At 63.2% G+C, this 10,380-nt stretch overlaps 1 protein-coding gene across 2 annotated transcripts; it reads right to left on the reverse strand.

The window, feature by feature from the left end:
* Nucleotides 1-725: 725 nt before the first annotated feature.
* On the reverse strand, nt 726-9,256 carry GCGR (glucagon receptor). 2 transcript variants are annotated; one of them, XM_061392562.1, is made up of 14 exons: nt 9,100-9,256; nt 4,851-5,039; nt 4,645-4,747; nt 3,777-3,884; nt 3,573-3,694; nt 3,370-3,476; nt 3,130-3,286; nt 2,871-3,030; nt 2,727-2,787; nt 2,357-2,426; nt 1,944-2,032; nt 1,668-1,806; nt 1,556-1,597; nt 726-1,234 (listed from the first exon to the last, which is right to left on the reverse strand). In XM_061392562.1, exons 2-14 carry the CDS (start codon nt 4,908-4,910, stop codon nt 1,013-1,015), a joined length of 1,440 nt encoding a protein of 479 aa, XP_061248546.1. In that variant the 5' UTR covers nt 4,911-5,039; nt 9,100-9,256; the 3' UTR covers nt 726-1,012. The 2 variants fall into 2 exon arrangements, with proteins under 2 accessions (XP_061248546.1, XP_061248547.1); XM_061392563.1 differs by lacking the exon at nt 3,370-3,476 and having other exon boundaries at nt 3,130-3,225; nt 9,100-9,243.
* Nucleotides 9,257-10,380: the final 1,124 nt, after the last annotated feature.

Raw genomic sequence — 10,380 nt, forward strand, 5'->3', positions numbered from 1 at the left:
ACCCTCGTGCACAGCTGTCCTGGAGTAGCAAGGACTGCAGGGACTTCTGCCCAGCCGCCACACGACAGACAGCACCCTCGCGCACAGCTGTCCTGGAGTAGCAGGGACTGCAGGGACTCCTGTGAACTGACTGTTTTGTTGGGCCACAGTCTTAGGAAAACTCTGCTGTGCCTGCACTTGGATGGTCTCGATTTGGGGCATTCATCTCTCCCTGCTTCAGTTGGCAAGTGGACTGCGATGCTGGGGTGGAAGCAGAGACCAGTAGAGGACATCCAGTTCTGGCCTGTCCAGTGATGCCCTTACCCAGCCTGAGTCCAGCCCTGGCTTCGGCTCCAGCAGGGAGCCAGATGTATTCATGTGGGGTTGGTAGGACTGTGATGTCAGTGGCTCACCCCTAGGCCATCTACGCCCTTCATTTCCCTCTGCAGGCGAATGGTGACCCTCCAGGGGTGGAGGGGCCAAGACTGAATGGGCACTGTCCACTCTGGCTGGGGGTGGGGGTAAGCCCACCTAAACTGGGCTAGGGGCAGCACATGCAGGTGGGTCACTTCCAGCCACCACTCACATCCTGAGGGGTTCCAGCTCCAATTCACCGGTATGATGGGGTAGTGAGGAAAAGTCTAGAGGGGGTGAGCCCACACGGGCTGTCCTTGGCCACTCCCTTCTCATGGGGAAGCCCTGGGCTCAGCCAGCCCTTCTCCTCTAGCCCAGCTCTCTACGCAGGGTGTACACAGAGCTCTTTATTGTTGGAGGACACGTTTCCTTGAACGTGGACACGCTGACACCCAGGATGACAAAGGGGCACGCATTCACAGAACAGCTTTCCCACCACATGCTGTCCCCCACCCCTGGGCACAGAGCAGGTGCCCCTCAGACCACCACACTGGGGAATGTGTGGACAAGGGTGCTGTCTTGCTTCCACACTCTAGCCTCCGTTGGACATCAGTTCCAGATTTCTGGTGATGGCCTCTCTGGGCCTCTGAGTCCAGCCCCAGCTGGAATTCTGGGGGCTTCACTGGGGGTTTTCGGCCGATCCAGGAAGGCCACCAGCCAAGCGGGTCTCGGCAGAGGCGTCCTGGCCAGTCCCATTGCTGCTACTGCCCCTTGCAAGCAGCAGCTTCTTACTGGGGGGGCCCCTGAGGGGCCTGGTCGTGTGGCTGCCAGCGTGGCGCTCCTCCTGCAGTGCTTTGCCCTCACGCCAGCGATGCCAGTGCCGCAGCAGCTCTGACTGCACCTGGGGTGGGCAGGTGGGTCGGGCCATACCCAGGGCCTGCCCCTGCTACCCTCCCAGGATCCCCAAGCTGCTAGCTTTGAAGGGCAGTATGGTGCCCTGGGTATAGAACCAGGCAGGCTCTGTCACCACAGAAAGCTAGGGACATCTGGGAACCCCTCCCTCTCTAGGTGCACGGCTGAGGCTGACCCATCTTGGCAGGCCTGACACCCAGCATCCCGGCAACTGAGCCCAGTAAGTGCAGCTGGACACAAGGGGCTTGCACCCCTCAGGGGTAGGGTGAGGTTGTCTACACTCCCCCTGACACCACCACCTGCCACCTACCTCCTTGTTGAGGAAACAGTAGAGAATGGCCACCAGCAGACCCTGGAGAGAGGGGGTGGGGTCAGGGCCGCCCAGGGCCTGGGCTTTGGGTGGTTATGGGGCGGGAAGGCACCTGGAAGGAGCTGAGGAAGAGGTCGAAGAAGAGCTTGGCGGAGCGCAGGGTGCCCTGGGCGTGCTCATCGGTCACAAAGGCGAACACCACCTCGTGGACTCCCAGCAGGGGGATGAGGGTCAGTGTGGACTTGGCCAGCCTGCAGGGGCAGAGCCTGAGCCATCCGGCCCAGGCCCTCACCAGGGCTCTGGTGCCCCACACCCACCTATACCCACTCTGGCCCTCAGGGGTGTCTGGGTCTGTAAGCCGCCTACCCCCCAACAACCCCACACCCACCGGAATTTGTAGTCAGTATAACGCATCTGGTGGGCTCGCAGCTTGGCCACCAGGAGGTGAAGGATACGGATGAAGATGAAGAAGTTGATCTGTGTGTTGGGGGGGACACAGCTCAGGGTAGCCCCTGGCCCCCACCTATCCCTCCTGGAGGTGGGTCGGGCAGCCAGCCAGGCCCTGGCTCCTAGGCCCTAGGGTTGTGGGCACCCACTCAAGGATGAGAAGCCTGGCCCGAGACACAGGGCGCCAGCCAGTGTCCTGGCAGAGTGCCAGGTCTCCCTCCCTGTCCACCCCGGCAGGGTGCCATCTGTCTCCTTGGGCTGCTGCAGGCCGATGGAGGAAGGAGGGGCTGGGGGGGCAACTCCAGCAGCCTCTCAGCCCTCCCTGTGGTGCCAGCAGGTGCCCTGTCTCCTCACCAGGATGGCCAGGAAGACAGGGAAGCGCAGAATCCACCAGAAGGCCATGTTGTCATTGCTAGTCCAGCACCTACAGGGCAGGGACTGCTTGTGTCCTGGCAGCCTCCCAGCGCGCCCCTCCCACCCCCGCCATCCCATAGATTCTGTGGGATCTACTTAGTGCCTCAGGAAAAGAAGGGAGATAATTACCCATGACCTCCACCCCGGGGCACCAGGTTTGCTCACCACCCCCTACTGATGCTGGCCAGAGACCCCCGAGCCGCTTTCACACTCTGAAGCCACATGGCCATTCCCCACAGGGCTGGGCTCACCTCCCAGCCGGGAGAGGTGAGCCCGTCTCCAGCCCACCCTCCAGTCAGCTGATACTCACTGAATGTTCTCGAACAGACACTTCACCACGGCCCAGGGGATGACGAACAGCATGGGGGCACCTGCGGGGGGAAAAGAACAGCTCTGGTCCAAGGCCCTGGGCTGCCTGCCCTCACCCCTGACCCCTGCACACCAGCCCACTCACCCCAGCCGATGCCCAGGTAGAGGGGGAAGCAGCTCCTCTCGGGGATGGCAGCGAGGCTCAGCAGGCTGTGCAGGTACACGCCCTCCACCAGCAGCCAGCAGTAGTTGGCCACAACGCCATACTGCATGAACACCGCAGCCACCCGGCAGCCGGCCACTGCCTGGCCACGGGGGCAGTGTGAGCACAGGTCTCCCAGCTGCCTACCACCCCGGGGCCTGGAAGCCAAGAAACCGGTCCCGGGCACTCACCCCGCACTCACCCCATCACTCAGCCAGACGCTCACGCTGATGTCGTCCCCGATCCTCTGGCTGTAGCGCGTCTTGAGCAGCGTGTCGATGACCAGCACGGAGCTGGCCTTGAGCATGAAGGACACGAACAGGTTCATGTGGATGTAGTTGCGGGTGCAGTGCAGCTTACTGTGGGCACGGCGAGTTAGTCCCTGTCCCCCTGCCCACTGTGGCCCCGCCACCCCCACCCCCGTGTGGGTCAGTGGGTGTACCTGAGGCCCAACAGGGTGGTGAGGGCCAGGAGCAGGGCCCCCAGGGACAGGGAGTAGCCCACCGTGTACATCACCTGGAAACTGCTGTACATCTTGGCCACCTCCTTCTGCAAACGGCAGTGGCCAGTCGGGGCTGGAGAAGGCCGCCTCGCCCGACCCCACCTAACCCCAACCCCACCCCGTGGCACCCACCGCGGACTGACCTGGACTTCAAGCTCCTCGTCATCCATCTGACACTGGGAGGCGTCTCGCCATGGCTGCCCCCGAGGCCCACGCACCCACTGCCCATCGGGCCCACACCTCTTGAAGACGAGGCGGTGCTGCACTGGGAGGGGCAGGCTCTGGTCAGCACCCTGCCCCCACACTCGACCCCCTCAGTCAACCCCCCACATCCCTCCTGTGGTTACCTTTGTGGTACCAGGGCAGGTACCAGGGGCAGGAGATGTTGGCCGTGGTGTTGGGAGGGGTGTCCGGCCAGCAGGAATATTTGTCAAAGGTTCTGTTACAGACCAGCTCTGCAGAGGCGGGGCCAGGGTTGCTCCTCAGCAGGGCCTGGCCCCCACGGCCCCTGCGGCATGCTCTCTGCTCCCTCCAGTGCGTAGTGACCATCCTGCCTGTCCCGGACGCCTCTGTCCAGCCCGGTCCTGAGCTCCAGCTGTGCCTGGCCACCTCCCCTTGGATGCCCCGCCTCTCACCCTGGGGGTCTCCCCTCTTCCTAGTGCCCCTCTGGCAGTACTACTGTCCCTGGAGGCTGAACCCCAATTCTGTTGCCATCCTTCTGGGCCCAACACCAGCCCCCTTCCTCGCCCAGACAATGGCTTGGCTTCCCAGGCCGCTCCTCCTGCCCTAGTCTCTCTCTCTCTCTGCACTCGAGTGATCTTCAGAACTTGTCCAGAACACTGGTGCTGGGTCTGCCTGAGCACTCCAAATAATGGCCCATCTCCCTGCGCATCACCAGGCCCGATGCCCTCTGCCTGCCCCTCCCGGTTCACTTCCTCCACACATTGCCTGCTAGGCCTTGAGCTCCATGGGAGCGAAGACTGTGTCCAGGCCTCAAGCGTGGAGGGCTGGTGCCCAACAGCAGAGGAGGGTGGTGAAGCACCCTAGTTCTGGGGCAGTTCTTCTCTTTCTTAGACACCCTGATCTGTAGCCCTGGGCTAGTCACTAGCTCCTCTGTGGCTCAGTTTCCTCACTTGTAAATGGGTGGGTGGGGGTTGGGGGCACAGGGCTTTCCCATGAGGAGAGCACTGGACTCAGGCCAAAGGCAGGGCTCACCAGTCGGCAGGGGCAGCAGGCTCAGGTTGTGGAGACACTGGTCACCATAGAGCTTCCACTTCTCAAACAGGAAATCCATCACCTGAGCAGAGGGGGTCTCTGGCTGGGGTGGGGGGGTACAAATGGACAGAGGGGACAGACATCAGCACAGGGAGCAGGCAGCCTGGTGGGAGTCAGGGGCTGGGTGGGGGACCGGCAGTGCTCACCTGGCAGGCCAGCAGCAGCAGCAGGAAGAGGTGGGGGTAGTGTGGCTGGATGGGGGGCATGCCTCTGGGCAGCTGCCCCCCACATCTGGCTGGGGTTGCACAGCTGGGGCAAAGAGGTCCTCACAGGTGCACGCTCCTCTGGGGTTGCGAGTATCAGAGCAGCAGGGTCTGTGCAGTGGGGGGCAGGCTCTGGCGTGAAGAGGCACAGCTGGTTTCTCTCATGATCAACAGGGTGTCCTGCTCCCCTAAAACCACCCCTCCCTCGGAGTCTCCAAATCCTACTGATGGAGTGGGAGCTGGGAGGGAAGTGATGCAAGAAGTGGTCACTCTGCCACTTGGGGGTTGGGGTCTGGCCCCGTGCCTGGGGGGCTGGCGCCATCACCCAAGGGGAGCTGCTTTCTCACGGCCCGTGACTGTCTGTCTGGAGGCTGGGCCGGCCCCAGAGCCCCTCCCCTCCATGCTAGCTAAGTGATCGCAGTCCTGCCTGGTACCAAAGACGTCGGGGGGGGAAGCAGCCTCCCTAACTGCCCACCTCCTTCTTCGGCCCTTGCTATCCTTCCCAATATTCTTAGCCCTGGGAAAGTCAGTTTGGCAGGCCGGGGTAGGGTGCCGGGACAATCCATCATCACTTAGTCCCCAGGGATGTGGTTATTGAGGTGGCCCTGGGCCAGGTTCCAGCCTTGCCAGGAGTCAGGAGTGCCAGGCATATGTTCAAAGTGGTCCCTGGCACAGGCATACTCCCTTGCCCAGGACTGGGGTGTCTAGGGGCTTCCTTGGGCCCCTCCTAAGACTCAAGCCAGGCTTCCTGGGTTTCCTGGGCCATAGCATGCAGGCAGCCGCAGCGTGTTCCTTTGAGATGAACACTGCTGGGCTGCCGGGGGCTCAGATGCAGAACCGCCGCCCTCGTGGTTCCTGTAGTCGGGGGGCCCGAGGTGCCTGGTCCTGGCCAGAGCCATGCTTGAGGCATCAGCGGCCCCATCAGGCATGTGTCACTGCTTCCAGAGTCCGTTTTCTGCTCTACTGAATTCCACAAGGGCACAGGGAGGGGCTCCCTCACACGAGCCCCTCTAGGGCTGTGGATGGGCCCCTCCCACCAGGTACCCTGCCACAGAGTGAGCATGTGGTGCACCAATGGATGGACAGATGGACGAAACTGGCTGGCTGGAAGGCAGTGCCTGGGAGAAGCCAGGGAGGAGGTAGGGAGGAGGGGCGCAGGCTACGACCGAAGGTGGAGGGTTCCCAGACAACCCTGGATCTCAGTCTCCTCCCATTGGAGTCCAGATGGGCCCTCAGGGGGCCAGTTCACGTGGACTCTCCTGTGATTCATTCCTCACCCTTCATGGGACGCCATGTGGTGGGTCCACACAGACTGCCGTGGGGCTCCTCACCCTTGGGCCAGGGTGTGGGTCAGGCCTGGTGAGGCAGGGCCCAGGAGTCGCTGGTCTGCAGGCCCTGGTCTAGGTGAGGAGCCAAGGTTTAGGGCTGCTCTGGAGGAGCTGGACCGGAGGGCTTTCCGAGGCAGTAGCCCCCCAGGTGGGTGGAAGACGAGGGTGGTTCAGGTGTCCCTAGCCCAAGGGGCCTTATCTTCTGATTCTTATCAAAGAGCCTGCTGCCCTGCCCTTGCCCACCCAGGCCACAGAGCCTGCCGTGTGAGGCCCTGCTGCGGGATAGGGGAGACGGGTGGGCCGGCCCAGGGAGACAGAGGCAGCCTGGATAACTAGAGGCTGGAGGGGCGGGGGAGGCAGAGAGTGACAAAGGATGGCTGGGGTGGAGCGGAAGGTGCACAGCAAGCAGGGGACAAGGGGAGAAAAGATACTGCCCGATAAGCTGTCCCTGCCCAGAGGCCCTGCAGCCGGTGGTGAGGGGAGGGTGAAGCAGCGGGACTTGTCCAGTGAGGAGCTCCAAAGCAAGATGTCGGCCCCCTCAGAGCCCAGCTTGGGGGTGGGGGGTGGCCCAGCTGTGCCTTGACTTTCCCATCTGAAAAGTGGAAGTTCACCTTGCTGACTTCCTAGGGCTGTTAGGAGAGCTCAAGGTGGGCAGGGCAACAGCTGGGCCAGTCTGCCTTCCAGGTAGGAGTCAGTCAGTCTGGGAACCGCAGAGAGAAGCAGAGCCCCAGGGTAGAGGGGAGGGAAGGATGGGCTGCCCTGGGGCCCCAGCCAGGGCAGGGGAGGGGGGAGCAATTCTCCATACCCTTTACTCTGGTCTGGCACATGGGGCTGGGAATCCTTGAAGATTTCCACACAATTCAGTACCTACAGATCCCAGGCTGGGTAACCGGTTCAAGGCACCCAGGGCCCCAGGGCCCTAGGGATCAGGGCATCAGCACCCTGCCACCAATTTAAGAGGAGGATGACTGCTCTCACTAAGACTCTGATAGAAACACAAGAAGCAGCAGAAATGGATGAGGCCCCCCATGCCTTTCAGGGGGAGTACGGGCAAGATTTCTAGACACCTCTCTGCATGAGGGCTGGGTACGGGATGACTTTCAGCTGTGTGCAAGGCTGAGGTCCTGAGGTCCCTGCCATGGGTGCCCAGGTGTGAGGCTGACCCCACAGGAGAGGGGGACATTGCGGGGCCCAGTTCTGGTCCTGGGACCAAGGGCAAATATCAATAATTTAACTTCTCAGAGCCTCGGTTTCCTACTTGTAAAATCCTTGGCTCCGCATCACCAAAGAGTAAATGAGCTTTGCCACTTGAAGAGGAGGACAGAGTATCAGGTCCAGGCCCCCTCCCTACCGTGGGGGACACTGCAACCCCAGAGGCAGCCTGCCAGGCCCAGGGATAAATATTTGTTGAATGAATGAGGACTGACACCTGGATGCAGAGGTGCCCCTCCGTGCCTCCCATTGGCTGAGGCCTCAGGCAGGGCTGCTGTCTTCCACCTTATTACTCTCCTGGCACGGCCCGGGAGCCAGTGGGGGGTGGGGGACTAACGGCAAGGGACCAAGCCTTCTCCCTTCACCGACCTGGAGGCCTGGCTCTCTCTCTGGCCCTGGACTGCACCTGCCCAGCACAGGTAGCTCAGGATTAGACACTGATGTGGTGGCATGGAGGGCCAGCTTTCTCCCAGCCCCACCTCACCCCCTCCTCTGTTTCCCACTCCCGCACTCCACAGGCTGAGGGGGGCATGTGTTCTGCCCCCTGCTTGGCAGAACGCACAACTCCTGGGGGCTCAAAGCTCAGCCGTTTCCCCAGTTTCCCTTGGGGATGTCCCAGACTCCCAGACCTGGAACTGGGGAAAAGACCACCCCCCCTCAGGATGGTTGAGCTCCAAAAGGTGAGCATGGTCACCCCAGCTTCTGAATGGGGCCTGCCAACTTCTGATGAGAATGGGCTTGGTGGGTGTTTGTGAAACCAGAGCAAGTGGCAGAAGGTCATGGCCCCAGGGTGAGATCAGATCACTGGCCACAGGTTGTTGACAAAGCCTGATTCCTGCGTCCTCTCCCACTCAGTGGGGGCAGGGCGGGCCTGGAAGTGGGCCAGGGTGCTACTGCCCCACCAACCCTCATCCCCCAGCACAGAAGGCTGGACAACATCCCGAAGGGTCCTCGGAGAATGCAGGTGCCCAGACATCAGGAGTCAGTGGGTTCCTGGTAGGGGCAGAAACCCTGTGGCCCCTGCCTGTGAGTGGGGGCTGGCCGGTGAGGAAAGGGCAGACTGGGCAATGCCCTGTCCTCTCTGTGGATCAGAGTGATAAGTGTAGGCTCCGCACATGAATGTGTCAGGCTGGATGCTGTGGCCCCTCGGCCCCTCCGGGGAAACCCGGGTAACCAAGACACTGCTGGGAAGCTTTGGGGAGCAGCCGCTGCTGGAGTGAAGCAGGGCTGCCCAGCGCCCGTCCCCACGCCTCTGGGGGTGTCTCCGCGGTTCTGTGTATGCTCGGGGAGGGGAGAAGAGGGGGTGCTGGAGGGAGGAATCGGGAGTGGAGGGGGCAGCAGGACAGAGCTCCCGGCTGCCACAGGCACCCCACTCTTTTCCCCCCGGGACGCGCTCCTCGGGGAGGAGAGGACGGAGGAAGCGAGGAAGCGCTGAGACCCTCAGCCCTCCGGGTAGTTCGGAACCAGGTTGACCCGTCCGAGCTGGAAGGGCGCATCCTGGGGTTGGGAAGAGGGTGTCCGACGGATGAGGAGGGCAATACCCGGGGCCCGAGACCGCCCACCCACGAGAGGGGTGCGCGCCAGCCAGTCCCGCGCTCCAGCCTTCGGCCCCTGGCCGGGAACTTGCCCTCGAGCCCGTCCCAGGTGCTCACCGCGCGCCGCTCCGGCCTCTCCGCGCTCTCCGCCGTCCTCCGCGCTCACGGGTCGGGGGCTCGCAGCCGCTCGGGCCCGCAGCCGCTCGCCCCCGCAGCGCTGCCTGATCAGGGTCGGCGCCGGCTCCGCGCCCGCGCCCGCGCCCCGCGCCAGCCGCACGCGAACTTTCCGGCGGCGGCGACGCTGGGCGGCGGCGGAGGGGGAGGGAGGGGGCGGGGGCAGCAGCGGCCCGCAGGTGGAGCGGCGGCCGAGGGTCCCCGCCTGCCGCTCCGAGCCCCTGCCCGCGCCTCCGCCCTCCTGCCGCGGCCGCGGCGAGCGACTCGCCGCCCCGGAGCCCTGCCCGACAGACCCCTCCCTGCGCGCCGATGCCGGCACCTGCCTCGCGGACCCATATCCTGCAGGACTCTCCCCGAGGACACCGCCCCGCAGACCTCCCCACCCAGAGCTCACTGGGGAGACCCCCGCCCGGGGAACCCCGGCCGGCCGATTGCAGCTCCCAGCCGGGAAAGGAGCGGTGGACGGACAGGTGTGATGCGTGGTAGGCGCGCGACCAGAGACGGGGGCTATTGCCCCCTGCCCCTTCCCCTCACTTCCTCCGGGTTCTGGGCCTTCGCCGCTTCTTTCCCGGGTGCTGATTGCGGGGAGGACTGACGCTCCACTTAGCCCTCAACGTGGCTCCTAGGTGACCCTTCCAGCGCCCAGAGCAAGCTGGATTGGAGCGGGGGCCAAGGCCCTCCAATGGCCGAGCCCACGCCAGGCGGGGAAGAGTGGCCCCTGGGATGCCTCTTTAAGCCCGGTGTCCTGAGTCTTCTCCCTTAAGCCCCCTCCAGCGCAGTTCATCCAACAGCCCCCAACCCCACCCTCTACACCAAGCCGGCTGCCCAGAGTCCCTGGCCACCGCTTCTCCTACTTGGAGAGGACAACGCTCTGCTCCTTCCACACCTCCTCCTTCCCACACTTCCTCCTTCCTAACGCCAGATCCCAGATTCACCCCCCTGACTATGTCCTCTTCTCCCACGACCCCTCCGGTCTACAGCCAGCCAGCGTCTCAGCTGCTGCTTTAGGGCCCTTTTCACTTCCTCACCTGCACCCTACACACACCCCAGCGGTCAGTCCCCAGTGACCTCAGGGCCACCAAACCATATGGATACTTTAGGGCCTCATTTTTGCTGGCGTTTCAGGATCCGGGGACCCTGATGGTCATGCCCTCCTATGGAATGTTCTCCCATGGATATGGTTTCCAGGCTGGCATTCCCATCACCTCCTCTCTGCACTCCTTT

This window comes from Bos javanicus, chromosome 19, assembly GCF_032452875.1.
Source record: "Bos javanicus breed banteng chromosome 19, ARS-OSU_banteng_1.0, whole genome shotgun sequence".
NCBI lineage: Eukaryota > Metazoa > Chordata > Mammalia > Artiodactyla > Bovidae > Bos > Bos javanicus.

What these genes read in the sequence shown, in the direction of transcription:
- GCGR (XM_061392562.1), bottom strand. Translation starts at nt 4,910, where the DNA reads ATGCCCCCCATCCAGCCACACTACCCCCACCTCTTCCTGCTGCTGCTG. An exon ending in TGCTGCTGCTGGCCTGCCAG is followed by an intron (nt 4,748 to 4,850) that starts GTGAGCACTGCC and finishes CCCCCACCCCAG; the next exon opens with CCAGAGACCCCCTCTGCTCA. An exon ending in ACTGTTTCCTCAACAAGGAG is followed by an intron (nt 1,235 to 1,555) that starts GTAGGTGGCAGG and finishes TGCCCACCCCAG; the next exon opens with GTGCAGTCAGAGCTGCTGCG.